Source organism: Bombina bombina, chromosome 3 (assembly GCF_027579735.1).
Source record: "Bombina bombina isolate aBomBom1 chromosome 3, aBomBom1.pri, whole genome shotgun sequence".
Lineage (NCBI taxonomy): Eukaryota > Metazoa > Chordata > Amphibia > Anura > Bombinatoridae > Bombina > Bombina bombina.
This window is the reverse complement of record NC_069501.1, coordinates 985,276,989-985,291,906: the sequence shown is the minus strand read 5'-3', so window position 1 is coordinate 985,291,906 and position 14,918 is coordinate 985,276,989. Positions and strand designations below refer to the sequence as shown.

Below are 14,918 nucleotides of genomic sequence, written 5' to 3'. Positions count from 1 at the left end.
CAAGTCTATTGTGGACATATAATGTCCTTGCTGAACAAAAGGCAGAAAAGTCCTTATAGTCACCATTTTGAAAGTTGTTACTCTTACATAATGATTCAAAATTTTTAGATCCAGAACTGGTCTGAATGAATTTTCTTTCTTTGGGACAATGAATAGATTTGATTAAAACCCCAAACCCTGTTCCTGAAATGGAACTGGCATGATTACCTCTGAAAACTCCAGGTCTGAAACACACTTCAGGAAAGCCTGAGCCTTTACTAGATTTGCCGGGATGTGTCAGAGAAAATATCTTCTCACAGGAGGTCTTACTCTGAATCCTATTCGGTACCCCTGAGAGACAATACTCACAATCCATTGATTTTGGACATAATTTATCCAAACATCCTTGAAAAATCTTAATTTGCTCCCTACCAGCTGAGCTGGAATGAGGGCCACACCTTCATGCGGACTTGGGGGCTGGCTTTGGTTTCTTAAATAGCTTGGATTTTTTCCAATTTGAAGAAGGTTTCCAATTGGAAACAGATTCCTTGGGGGAAGGATTAGGTTTCTGTTCCTTATTTTGTCGAAAGGAACGACAACGGTTAGAAGCTTTAGATTTACTCTTAGGTCTTTTATCCTTAGGCAAAATAACTCCCTTCCCCCCCCAGTGACAGTTGAAATAATCTAATCCAACTGAGAACCAAATAACTTACCTTGGAAAGAAAGAGATAGCAATGTGGACTTAGAAGTCATGTCAGCATTCCAAGATTTAAGCCACAAAGCTATTCTAGCTTAAATAGCTAAAGACATAGATTTAACATCAATTTTGATAATATCAGAAATGGCATCACAAATAAAATGATTAGCATGTTGAAGCAAGCGAACAATGCTAGATAAATCAGAATCCAATTCTTGTTGCGCTAAATTTTCCAACCAAAAAGTTGATGCAGCTGCAACATCAGCCAAAGAAATTGCATGTCTGAGAAGATGACCCGGATATAAATAGGCTTTCCTTAAATAAGATTCAAGTTTCCTATCTAAAGTATCTTTAAAAGAAGTACTATCTTCCATAGGAATAGTAGTACATTTAGCAAGAGTAGAGAGAGCCCCATCAACTTTGGGGATCTTTTCCCAAAACGCCAATGTAACTGCTGGCAAAGGATACAATTTTTTAAACCTTGAAGGAATAAAAGAAGTACCAGGCCTATTCCATTCCTTAGAAATCATATCAGAAATAGCATCAGGAACTGGAAAAACCTCTGGAGTAACCACAGGAGGTCTATAAACAGAATTTAAATGTTTACTAGTTTCCTCAATATCCAATGTAATCAACACTTCTTTTAACAAAGAACTAATATACTCCATTTTAAATAAATAAGTAGATTTGTCAGTGTCAATATCTGAGGAAGGATCTTCTGAATCAGATCCTCATCAGAGGAGGATAACTCAGTATGTTGTCGGTCATTTGAAATTTCATCAACTTTATGAGAAGTTTTAAGACCTTTTACGTTTATTAGAAGGCAGGATGGCAGACAAAGCCTTCTGAATAGAATCGGCAATAAATTATTTTAAATTCACAGGTAAATCTTGTACATTAGATGTTGAAGGAACAGCAACAGGCAATGTACTATTACTGATGGACACATTATCTGCATGTAAAAGTTTATCATGACAACTATTACAAACCACAGCTGGAGATATAATCTCCACATGTTTACAACAAATGCACTTAGCTTTGGTAGAACTGTTATCAGGCAGCAGGGTTCCAACAGAGATTTCTGAGACAGTATCAGATTGAGACATCTTGCAAAATGTAAGAAAAACAACAACATATAAAGCAAAATTATCAATTTCCTTGCAAAAAATGCAAACAGGATATCCCTCTGATATAGAAAAAAAGGCAAGAGGCATATAGGAATGGGGTTTAAAATAATGACATTATTTGGCGCCGGGAATGTCGCACAACGTAACTGAATTTTTTTTGCCGCTAACAACATCAGGAAATGACACACTCGCGTTATTAACAACGCAACCTTGTGCAAGGAACTCGGCGTCAACTAAGATGCCGGATATGACGAATTTGCATCATCGGACGTACTTTCATGCCAAAAAAATTCTTGCTCCAAGAATGATGCAATAAACTTTGGCATTTTGCGCCTTCGTGGATCTCATTTTGCCCGCCAAATTGAAAGAAAAAAACCAGTTAATATGAAAAAAAAGACTAAACACCAGGTAAGAAAAATATTACCTAAATATCGCCTAGATTTAGAGTTTGGCATTAGCCGTCAAAACCAGCGTTAGAGGCTCCTAACGCTGGTTTTGGGCTACCGCTGGTATTTAGAGTCGTGTAGGTAAGGGTCTAACGCTCACTTTCCAGCCGTGACTTTTCCATACCGCAGATCCCCCTACGCCATTTGCGTATACTATCTTTTCAATGGGATCTTTCTTACGCCGGTATTTAGAGTCTTGGCTGAAGTGAGCGTTAGAAATCTAACGACAAAACTCCAGCCGCAGAGAAAAGCCAGGAGTTAAGAGCTTTCTGGGCTAACGCCGGTTCATAAAGCTCTTAACTACTGTGCTCTAAAGTACACTAACACCCATAAACTACCTATGTACCCCTAAACCGAGGCCCCCCCACATTGCCGCCACTCTATTAAATTTTTTTAACCCCTAATCTGCCGACCGCACACCGCTGCCACCTTATGTACCCCTAATCTGCTGCCCCTAACACCGCCGACCCCTATATTATATTTATTAACCCCTAATCTGCTGTCCCCAACGTCGCTGCTACCTTACCTACAATTATTAACCCCTAATCTGCTGACCGGACCTCACCGCTACTATAATAAAGTTATTAACCCCTAATCCGCCTCACTAACCCTATAATAAATAGTATTAACCCCTAATCTGCCCTCCCTAACATCACCGACACCTAACTTCAAGTATTAACCCCTAATCTGCCGACCGGACCTCACCGCTACTCTATTAAATTTATTAACCCTAAGCTAAATCTAACCCTAACACCCCCCTTAATTAAATATAATTTTAATCTAACAAAATAAATTAACTCTTATTAAATAAATTAATCCTAATTAAAGCTAAATACTTACCTCTAAAATTAACCCTAATATAGCTACAATATGAATTATAATTATATTGTAGCTATTTTAGGATTTATATTTTACAGGCAACTTTGTATTTATTTTAACCAAGTACAATAGCTATTAAATCGTTAATAACGATTTAATATCTACCTAGTTAAAATAATTACAAAATTACCTGTAAAATAAATCCTAACCTAAGTTACAATTAAACCTAACACTACACTATCAATAAATTAATTACATAAAATACCTACAAATAAATACAATTAAATAAACTAAAGTACAAAAAATAAAAAAATAATTTACAAACATTATAAAAATATTACAACAATTTTAAGCTAATTACACCTACTCTAAGCCCCCTAATAAAATAACAAAGCCCCCCAAAATAAAAAAAAATGCCCTACCCTATTCTAAAAGTAAAATAGAAAAGCTCTTTTACCTTACCAGCCCTTAAAAGGGCCTTTTGCGGGGCATGCCCCAAAGAATTCTGCTCTTTTGCCTGTAAAAAATAACATACAATACCCCCCCCCCAACATTACAACCCACCACCCACATACCCCTAATCTAAACCAAACCCCCTTAAATATACCTAACACTAAGCCCCTAAAGATCATCCTACCTTATCTTCACCACGCCGGGTATCACCGATCCGTCCAGGCTCCGAAGTCTTCATCCAAGCCCAAGCGGGGGCTGAAGATGTCCATGATCCGGCTGAAGTCTTGGCCCCAGCCAATCAGAATTTTCCTACCTTAGTTCAGATTGGCTGATAGAATCCTATCAGCCAATCGGAATTCGAGGGACTCCATCTTGGATGACGTCCCTTAAAGGAACCCTCATTCGCCGGGAAGTCGTCGGTGAAGGATGAAGGCGGGATGAAGATGGATCCGGAAGAAAGAAGATTGAAGATGCCGCTTGATAGAAGACTTTAGCCGGATCATGGACCTCTTCAGCTCCCGCTTGGATCAAGACTTCAGCCGGATCATGGACATCTTCAGCCCCCGCTTGGGCTTGGATGAAGACTTCGGAGCCTGGACGGATCGGTGATACCCGGCGTGGTGAAGATAAGGTAGGATGATCTTCAGGGGCTTAGTGTTAGGTTTATTTAAGGGGGGTTTGGGTTAGATTAGGGGTATGTGGGTGGTGGGTTGTAATGTTGGGGGGGGTATTGTATTTTTTTTTTTTTTACAGGCAAAAGAGCTGTTTTCTTTGGGGCATGCCCCGCAAAAGGCCCTTTTAAGGGCTGGTAAGGTAAAAGAGCTATTCTATTTTAATTTTACAATAGGGTAGGGCATTTTTTTATTTTGGGGGGCTTTGTTATTTCTCCAACATAGGTGTGTCCGGTCCACGGCGTCATCCTTACTTGTGGGATATTCTCCTCCCCAACAGGAAATGGCAAAGAGCCCAGCAAAGCTGGTCACATGATCCCTCCCAGGCTCCGCCTACCCCAGTCATTCTCTTTGCCGTTGTACAGGCAACATCTCCACGGAGATGGCTTAGAGTTTTTTAGTGTTTAACTGTAGTTTTTATTATTCAATCAAGAGTTTGTTATTTTGAAATAGTGCTGGTATGTACTATTTACTCAGAAACAGAAAAGAGATGAAGATTTCTGTTTGTATGAGGAAAATGATTTTAGCAACCGTCACTAAAATCCATGGCTGTTCCACACAGGACTGTTGAGAGCAATTAACTTCAGTTGGGGGAACAGTGAGCAGTCTCTTGCTGCTTGAGGTATGACACATTCTAACAAGACGATGTAATGCTGGAAGCTGTCATTTTCCCTATGGGATCCGGTAAGCCATTTTTATTCACACAGTAAATAAGGGCTTCACAAGGGCTTATTAAGACTGTAGACATTTTCTGGGCTAAATCGATCATATTTACACATATTTAGCCTTGAGGAATCATTTAATCTGGGTATTTTTTGTAAAATAATATCGGCAGGCACTGTTTTAGACACTTTATTCTATTGGGGCTTTCCCTAATCATAGTCAGAGCCTCATTTTCGCGCCGGTATGGCGCACTTGTTTTTGAGAACAGCATGACATGCAGCTGCATGTGTGTGGAGCTCTGATACATAGAAAAGTCTTTCTGAAGGCATTATTTGGTATCGTATTCCCCTTTGGGCTTGGTTGGGTCTCAGCAAAGCAGATTCCAGGGACTGTAAAGGGGTTAAATATAAAAACGGCTCCGGGTTAAAGCTTCCAAATTTGGTGTGCAATACTTTTAAGGCTTTAAGACACTGTGGTGAAATTTTGGTGAATTTTGAACAATTCCTTCATACTTTTTCGCAATTGCAGTAATAAAGTGTGTTCAGTTTAAAATTTAAAGTGACAGTAACGGTTTTATTTTAAAACGTTTTTTGTGCTTTGTTATCAAGTTTATGCCTGTTTAACATGTCTGAACTACCAGATAGATTGTGTTCTGACTGTGGGGAAGCCAAGGTTCCTTCTCATTCAAATAGATGTGATTTATGTCATAATAAATTTAGTAAAAATGATGCCCAAGATGATTCCTCAAGTGAGGGGAGTAAGCATGGTACTGCATCATCCCCTCCTTCGTCTACACCAGTTTTGCCCATACAGGAGGCCCCTAGTACATCTAGCGCGCCAATACTCCTTACTATGCAACAATTAACGGCTGTAATGGATAATTCTATCAAAAACATTTTAGCCAATATGCCCACTTGTCAGCGAAAGCGCGACTGCTCTGTTTTAGAAAATACTGAAGAGCATGAGGCCGCTGATGATATTGTTTCTGAAGGGCCCCTACACCAGTCTGAGGGGGCCAGGGAGGTTTTGTCTGAGGGAGAAATTTCAGATTCAGGAAAAATTTCTCAACAAGCTGAACCTGATGTGATTACTTTTAAATTTAAGTTGGAACATCTCCGCGCTGCTTAAGGAGGTGTTATCCAATTTGGATGATTGTGATTATCTGGTCATTCCAGAAACACTATGTAAAATGGACAAGTTCCTAGAGGCCCCGGGGCCCCCCAAAGCTTTTCCTATACTCAAGCGGGTGGCGTACATTGTTAATAAAGAATGGGACAGGCCCGGTGTACCTTTCGTACCTCCCCCCATATTTAAAAAATTGTTTCCTATAGTCGACCCCAGAAAGGACTTATGGCAGACAGTCCCCAAGGTCGAGGGGGCGGTTTCTACTCTAAACAAGCGCACCACTATACCCATAGAAGATAGTTGTGCTTTCCAAGATCCTATGGATAAAAAATTAGAAGGTTTGCTAAAAAAGATGTTTGTTCAGCAAGGTTACCTTCTACAACCAATTGCATGCATTGTCCCTGTCACTACAGCCGCGTGTTTCTGGTGCGATGAGCTAGAAAAGGCGATTATTAGTAATTCTTCTTCTTATGAGGAGATTATGGACAGAATTCGTGCTCTTAAATTGGCTAATTCTTTCACCCTAGACGCCACCTTGCAATTGGCTAGGTTAGCGGCGAAAAATTCTGGGTTTGCTATTGTGGCGCGCAGAGCGCTTTGGTTAAAATCTTGGTCAGCGGATGCGTCTTCCAAGAACAAATTGTTTGACATTCCTTTCAAGGGGAAAACACTGTTTGGCCCTGACTTGAAAGAGTTTATCTCTGATATCACTGGGGGCAAGGGCCACGCCCTTCCTCAGAATAGGTCTTTCAAGGCCAAAAATAAACCTAATTTTCGTCCCTTTCGCAGAAACGGACCAGCCCCAAGTGCTACGTCCTCTAAGCAGGAGGGTAATACTTCTCAAGCCAATCCAGCCTGGAGACCAAGGCAAGGCTGGAACAAAGGAAAGCAGGCCAAGAAACCTGCCACTGCTCCCAAGACAGCATGAGATGCGGGCCCCGGATCCGGGACCGGATTTGGTGGGGGGCAGACTCTCTCTCTTCACTCAGGCTTGGGCAAGAGATGTTCTGGATCCTTGGGCGCTAGAAATAGTCTTCCAAGGTTATCTTCTGGAAGTGATTCATCCTGTTCCATTAAAAGAACGAGGGATGGGGTTCTACTCCAATCTGTTCGTAGTTCCCAAAAAAGGGGGAACGTTCAGACCAATCTTAGATCTCAAGATCCTAAACAAGTTTCTCAAGGTTCCATCGTCCAAAATGGAAACCATTCGAACAATCCTTCCATCCAGAAAGGTCAATTCTTGACCACGGTGGATTTAAAGGATGCGTATCTACATATTCCTGTCCACAAGGAACATCATCGGTTCCTAAGGTTTGCATTCCTGGACAAGCATTACCAGTTCGTGGCGCTTCCTTTCGGATTAGCCACTGTTCCAAGGATTTTCACAAAGGTACTAGGGTCCCTTCTGGCGGTGCTAAGACCAAGGGGCATTGCTGTAGTACCTTACTTGGACGACATTCTGATTCAAGCGTCGTCCCTTCCTCAAGCAAAGGCTCACACGGACATAGTCCTGGCCTTTCTCAGATCTCACGGATGGTAAGTGAACGTGGAAAAGAGTTCTCTATCTCCGTCGACAAGAGTTCCCTTCTTGGGAACAATAATAGACTCCTTAGAAATGAGGATTTTTCTGACAGAGACCAGAAAAACAAAACTTCTAAACTCTTGTCGGATACTTCCTTCCGTTCCTCTTCCTTCCATAGCACAGTGCATGGAAGTGATAGGTTTGATGGTAGCGGCAATGGACATAGTTCCTTTTGCGCGCATTCATCTAAGACCATTTCAATTGTGTATGCTCAGTCAGTGGAATGGGGACTATACAGACTTGTCTCCGAAGATACAAGTAAATCAGAGGACCAGAGACTCACTCCGTTGGTGGCTGTCCCTGGACAACCTGTCGCTAGGGTTGACCTCCCGCAGACCAGAGTGGGTCATTGTCACGACCGACGCCAGTCTGATGGGCTGGGGCGCGGTCTGTGGATCCCTGAAAGCTCAGGGTCTTTGGTCTCGGGAAGAATCTCTTCTACCGATAAATATTCTGGAACTGAGAGCGATATTCAATGCTCTCAAGGCTTGGCCTCAGCTAGCGAGGGCCAAGTTCATACGGTTTCAATCAGACAACATGACGACTGTTGCGTACATCAACCATCAGGGGGGAACAAGGAGTTCCCTGGCGATGGAAGAAGTGACCAAAATCATTCAATGGGCGGAGACTCGCTCCTGCCACCTGTCTGCAATCCACATCCCAGGAGTGGAAACTTGGGAAGCGGATTTTCTGATTCGTCAGACATTGCATCCGGGGGTGTGGGAACTCCATCCGGAAATCTTTGCCCAAATCACTCAACTGTGGGGCATTCCAGACATGGATCTGATGGCCTCTCGTCAGAACTTCAAGGTTCCTTGCTACGGGTCCAGATCCAGGGATCCCAAGGCGACTCTAGTAGATGCACTAGTAGCACCTTGGACCTTCAACCTAGCTTATGTATTCCCGCCGTTTCCTCTCATCCCCAGGCTGGTAGCCAGGATCACTCAGGAGAGGGCGTAGGTGATCTTGATAGCTCCTGCGTAACCACGCAGGACTTGGTAGGCAGATCTGGTGAATATGTCATCGGCTTCACCATGGAAGCTACCTTTGAGACGAGACCTTCTTGTTCAAGGTCCGTTCGAACATCCGAATCTGGTCCTACTCCAGCTGACTGCTTGGAGATTGAACGCTTGATCTTATCAAAGCGAGGGTTCTCAGATTCTGTTATTGATACTCTTGTTCAGGCCAGAAAGCCTGTAACTAGAAAAATTTACCACAAAATATGGAAAAAATATATCTGTTGGTGTGAATCTAAAGGATTCCCTTGGGACAAGGTAAAGATTCCTAGGATTCTATCCTTTCTTCAAGAAGGATTGGAGAAAGGATTATCTGCAAGTTCCTTGAAGGGACAGATTTCTGCCTTGTCTGTGTTACTTCACAAAGAGCTGGCAGCTGTGCCAGATGTTCAAGCCTTTGTTCAGGCTCTGGTTAGAATCAAGCCTGTTTACAAACCTTTGACTCCTCCTTGGAGTCTCAACTTAGTTCTTTCAGTTCTTCAGGGGGTTCCGTTTGAACCCTTACATTCCGTTGATTTTAAGTTATTATCTTGGAAAGTTTTGTTTTTGGCTGCAATTTCTTCCGCTAGAAGAGTTTCAGAATTATCTGCTCTGCAGTGTTCTCCTCCTTATCTGGTGTTCCATGCAGATAAGGTGGTTTTACGTACTAAACCTGGTTTTCTTCCAAAAGTTGTTTCTAACAAAAACATTAACCAGGAGATAGTCGTGCCTTCTTTGGGTCCGAAACCAGTTTCGAAGAAGGAACGTTTGTTGCACAATTTGGATGTTGTTCGCGCTCTAAAATTCTATTTAGATGCTACAAAGGATTTTAGACAAACATCTTCCTTGTTTGTTGTTTATTCTGGTAAAAGGAGAGGTCAAAAAGCAACTTCTACCTCTCTCTCTTTTTGGATTAAAAGCATCATCAGATTGGCTTATGTGACTGCCGGACGGCAGCCTCCTGAAAGAATCACAGCTCATTCCACTAGGGCTGTGGCTTCCACATGGGCCTTCTAGAACGAGGCTTCTGTTGATCAGATATGTAGGGCAGCGACTTGGTCTTCACTGCACACTTTTACCAAATTTTACAAGTTTGATACTTTTGCTTCTTCTGAGGCTATTTTTGGGAGAAAGGTTTTGCAAGCCGTGGTGCCTTCCATTTAGGTGACCTGATTTGCTCCCTCCCTTCATCCGTGTCCTAAAGCTTTGGTATTGGTTCCCACAAGTAAGGATGACGCCGTGGACCGGACACACCTATGTTGGAGAAAACAGAATTTATGTTTACCTGATAAATTACTTTCTCCAACGGTGTGTCCGGTCCACGGCCCGCCCTGGTTTTTTAATCAGGTCTGATAATTTATTTTCTTTAACTACAGTCACCACGGTATCATATGGTTTCTCCTATGCAAATATTCCTCCTTAACGTCGGTCGAATGACTGGGGTAGGCGGAGCCTGGGAGGGATCATGTGACCAGCTTTGCTGGGCTCTTTGCCATTTCCTGTTGGGGAGGAGAATATCCCACAAGTAAGGATGACGCCGTGGACCGGACACACCGTTGGAGAAAGTAATTTATCAGGTAAACATAAATTCTGTTTTTATTAGGGGGCTTAGAGTAGGTGTAATTAGCTTAAAATTGTTGTAATATTTTTCTAATGTTTGTAAATTATTTTTTTATTTTTTGTACTTTAGTTTATTTAATTGTATTTTTTTTGTAGGTATTTTATGTAATTAATTTATTGATAGTGTAGTGTTAGGTTTAATTGTAACTTAGGTTAGGATTTATTTTACAGGTAATTTTGTAATTATTTTAACTAGGTAGCTATTAAATAGTTAATAACTATTTAATAGCTATTGTACCTGGTTAAAATAAATACAAAGTTGCCTGTAAAATAAATATTAATCCTAAAATAGCTACAATATAATTATTAGTTATATTGTAGCTATATTAGGGTTTATTTTACAGGTAAGTATTTAGCTTTAAATAGGATTAATTTATTTAATAAGAGTTAATTTATTTTGTTAGATTAAAATTATATTTAATTAAGGGGGGGTGTTAGGGTTAGATTTATCTTAGGGTTAATAAATTTAATAGAGTAGCGGTGAGGTCCGGTCGGCAGATTAGGGGTTAATACTATTTATTATAGGGTTAGTGAGGCGGATTAGGGGTTAATACATTTATTATAGTAGCGGTGAGGTCCGGTCGGCAGATTAGGGGTTAATTATTGTAGGTAGCTGGTGGCGACGTTGTGGGGGGCAGATTAGGGGTTAATAAATATAATATAGGGGTCGGCGGTGTTAGGGGCAGCAGATTAGGGGTACATAGGGATAATGCAGATTGGGGGGTTAAAAAAAATATGCAGGTGTCAGCGATAGCGGGGGCTGCAGATTAGGGATCAATAAGTGTAAGGTTAGGGGTGTTTAGACTCGGGGTACATGTTAGGGTGTTAGGTGCAGACATAGGAAGTGTTTTCCCATAGGAAACAATGGGGCTGCGTTAGGAGCTGAACGCTGCTTTTTTGCAGATGTTAGGTTTTTTTTTTTTCAGCTCAAACTGCCCCATTGTTTCCTATGGGGGAATCGTGCACGAGCACGTTTTTTAAGCTGGCCGCGTCCGTAAGCACTGCTGGTATTGAGAGTTGCAGTGGCGGTAAATTATGCTCTATTCTCCTTTTTTGGAGCCTAACGCAGCCATTCTGTGAACTCTAAATACCAGCGGTATTTAAAAGGTGCGGGGGGGAAAAAAACCAGCGTTAGCTACGCGTGTCGTTACCGACAAAACTCTAAATCTAGCCGTAAGTTTTTCCCCAAATATGAAACTGACCGTATGCAAAAGGAAATACATAAACCTGATTCATGGCAAATATAAGCACAATACATATATTTAGAACTTTATATTAATGCATAAAGTGCCAAGCCATAGCTGAGGGTGTCTTAAGTAATAAAAACATACTTTCCGAAAGACACCCATCCACATATAGCAGATAGCCAAACAAGTGCTGAAACAGTTATCAGTAGAGGTAATGGAATATGAGAGTATATCGTCGATCTGAAAAGGGAGGTAGGAGATGAATCTCTACGACCGATAACAGAGAACCCATGAAAAAGATTTCCCGCGAGGAAAACCATTGCATTCAATAGGTGATACTCCCTTCACATCCCTCTGACATTCACTGTACTCTGAGAGGAACCGCGCTTCAAAATGCTGAGAAGCGCATATCAACGTAGAAATCTTAGCACAAACTTACTTCACCACCTCCATAGGAGGCAAAGTTTGTAAAACTGAATTGTGGGTGTGGTGAGGGGTGTATTTATAGGCATTTTGAGGTTTGGGAAACTTTGCCCCTTCTGATAGGATTGTATATCCCATACGTCACTAGCTCATGGACTCTTGCCAATTACATGAAAGAAAAAGGTATCACTGCATACTGCAATACTTTATTTGAGTATTATTTATATATATATATATATATATTTATAAATATATATCCATCCTAAGACATTTAGGGAGAGTTATTAACCTGACAAACAACCATCCCATTGTAAAATTGTTTTGCTACAAACTAAACTAATATTTATTTATTTATTTATTTGCCACAGATCTCTTTTGAGTTTCGTTCTTTGCTGCATTCTCAGTTGGCCACAGTCTTCTTTGATGAAGTAGTGAAGCAAATGGTGGCTGCTTTTGAGCGTCGTGCAGGAAAGACCTTTGGCCCAGAGACCCCAATTCCCCGTGAACTCATGTTTCATGAAGTACACCAGACGTGATGAAGATTACACGGGTTGCGTGGCATGGAGAACAGCTAGAAATTGGTGCAAAAAGGACCCAGATATTAACATCTTGATAGCAAGCACGTACACCAGAGCTTTGTTCATAATCTGGGACTTCAGACCTCTTAGCCACATCTAGAGTTTTTTTTTTTTTTTTTAAACAAATATTTATTTAATTTCACAACAGATTATTTTGCAAACTATATGTATAAGTTATCCACAGTATCTCTGGTTTGAAGCCAAGGGCTGTTGTACTGCACAAAACCAGAGACTTTTATCTTATGGGCTGGAGATACTTTTTAAGATAGATATATATATTTTTTTTATTATTTTTTTTTAACTGAAGCAGGAGCTGAACCAAGTACCAAACAGCAAATGAAAACTTTTGCCTTCCAAATAGACCCATGACAATTGTGTCTAACTACTTTTATGAAACAACTATTATATATATATATATAATTATTTTTTAATCAGAAAGTAGTTTTACCACACTGCAGTGTTTTGAGGTACAATAAAACGTGCCCAGGTCACTCTGTAAAAAGATTGCGTATGTTAGAGGGAGCACTGGTAATCCAAAAAACCAATCGGCCAGACTGTTTTCTGCTAATGAGATGTTAGATTATTTTTTATGTAGTTGAATATGGTGCTGTAGTTATATGAACTCCTGATTTGAAGTCCATAACTGCAAATGTTTATACATAAATACAGGGTTTCATGAGCTGAAAGAAAAGAAATCGTATATGGATCCACTGCTGAGTAAGAAATTAGAAAAACCTTGTAGAAAAGTAAGGGGTTGCATTGATGTGAAATGTTAGTCATTTGGTAAATATCAGTATTGCTGACTTATTGATAATGTCAAGGGTCTGAAAATATACGGTTGTAAATTAACGAAAGGATAAAAGTTGTAACAAGATCTGCTGGTATTTGTTTTGCAAAGTCTTCAAATGGAGCATTTTGATATAGAAATAAATTCATTTTTTTGAGTTGTAAAAATGACAGTGCTATAGTACCAGGACACTTCAAAGAGACATGTACTAAGGGAAATTGTAGGTACTTTATATATTAGAATAATTTTGTAATTTTGGATCTTTTAGAAAATCTATTATTTGTAAATTACAAGAAATAATGATATTTAAAATTCTTATTAAACATCTAATTCATAGCATTTCAAATTCCCTTGCTCTTGTAACCGCACATAACTCCATATTTACTTTTATTTTAAAACTGAGAAAGGGCAATTAGTACATGTCTCTAATAATCCCTTAATCTAGGGTAGATAGCGACTCATGAGGCCAAGGATCTGCCTTTGGCTAAACACGGTGCATGCATATACATTTTACTGCAATACCATTATTGGGTACAAATGATTTAAACAAATATTTATTAGATAGATTTCAAACAAATAATGTCACAAATATTTTAGGCGGTGCTTTGGCTTTTTTGTTACCTGATTTGAGTTTGCCCCCCTAAAATAAGATATTTACTAGAATTCTATAATATTGTGCTGGACCATGTTAAGATAAATATGGGATATTAACAGTTAAACACCGATTATGTATACATTTTTTGTGCAAAAGTATGTAAAGTGTAAGTGAATGATATGTATGTGTTTGTGTGTTTATGATATAGATATATATATATATATATATATATATATATATATATATATATATATATATATATATATAATTACACACACAAATAAACATGATAACTCGTTTCTCTGAGATATAACTAGGTGAAAATAAGTGGACTACCAATCTGCCTGCAACTGTTTACGGACCGAAAGTGCAATATTCCCCTCTTCCTTCACATTGCTGCAGTATGACTTGGAGGTCACTGAAATACAAAATATTGTAGAGTGTATATTGTGTTTGTGATATCACTTTAAGTAATAGTAACCACTTTATTGCCAGCAGTGGCTTTATCCTGTGATCCATCTATACTGAGATGCAATATGTGTGCTATTGTTCTTGCCCTTTTTACAGGTGTAAGAAGAGGCTGGGACCACTCTTTGTAGATATTATAGACTGTCTAAAACTAATCTCAAACAGATATAGGGTATAGTAGTTTTGAGTACATGGCAGATGCTTGGAAAAAATGTTTTCTTTACATCCAGCCTGTGTGCCAGTGTAGTTAACTTATTACTTCTGTTACCTTTTATCAATGCAACGTTTACCATTTGGTACTACTGAACTGTAAACAAACCAATAAGAACAGGGATACTTGCATATCAATAAACAAAACTTTTGTACAAACACATACAGATATTGGTGGTGTTATTTCAACTTCATGGCTGTTTAGTATTTTTCTCTAGGTAAATAAATCTGAGTTATAGGGACATTAAAGTTTAAAAACAGGAAATCTGATTTGAAAAGAGCTGTAGGAACATGATGAAATGCAATAACCTAGTGAGTAGTTACTATTCTTTTGTAGTTGTGCACAGCAGTTTTAATGTCGCTTTTAATTCATTATACGGTTGTAAGATACTTGCTGATTCTGTGACTGCACATAGCAGAAAGTGGTAATTTTAATAGGTTTATAAACTGGACAAACCCACAACACCTTACTTTCTATAGTTCTCATTTCCAG

At 39.6% G+C, this 14,918-nt stretch overlaps 1 protein-coding gene across 1 annotated transcript in view; it reads left to right on the top strand.

Moving 5' to 3' along the window:
* Nucleotides 1-14,588, top strand: part of COQ10A (coenzyme Q10A) — a 103,976-nt gene extending 89,388 nt beyond the window's left edge. The window contains exon 5 of the mRNA XM_053708095.1: nt 12,156-14,588. Within this exon, the coding sequence (XP_053564070.1) occupies nt 12,156-12,323 (168 nt within the window). The 3' untranslated portion in view covers nt 12,324-14,588. The remainder of the gene's footprint in view (nt 1-12,155) is intronic.
* The last annotated feature ends 330 nt before the right edge of the window (nt 14,589-14,918 follow it).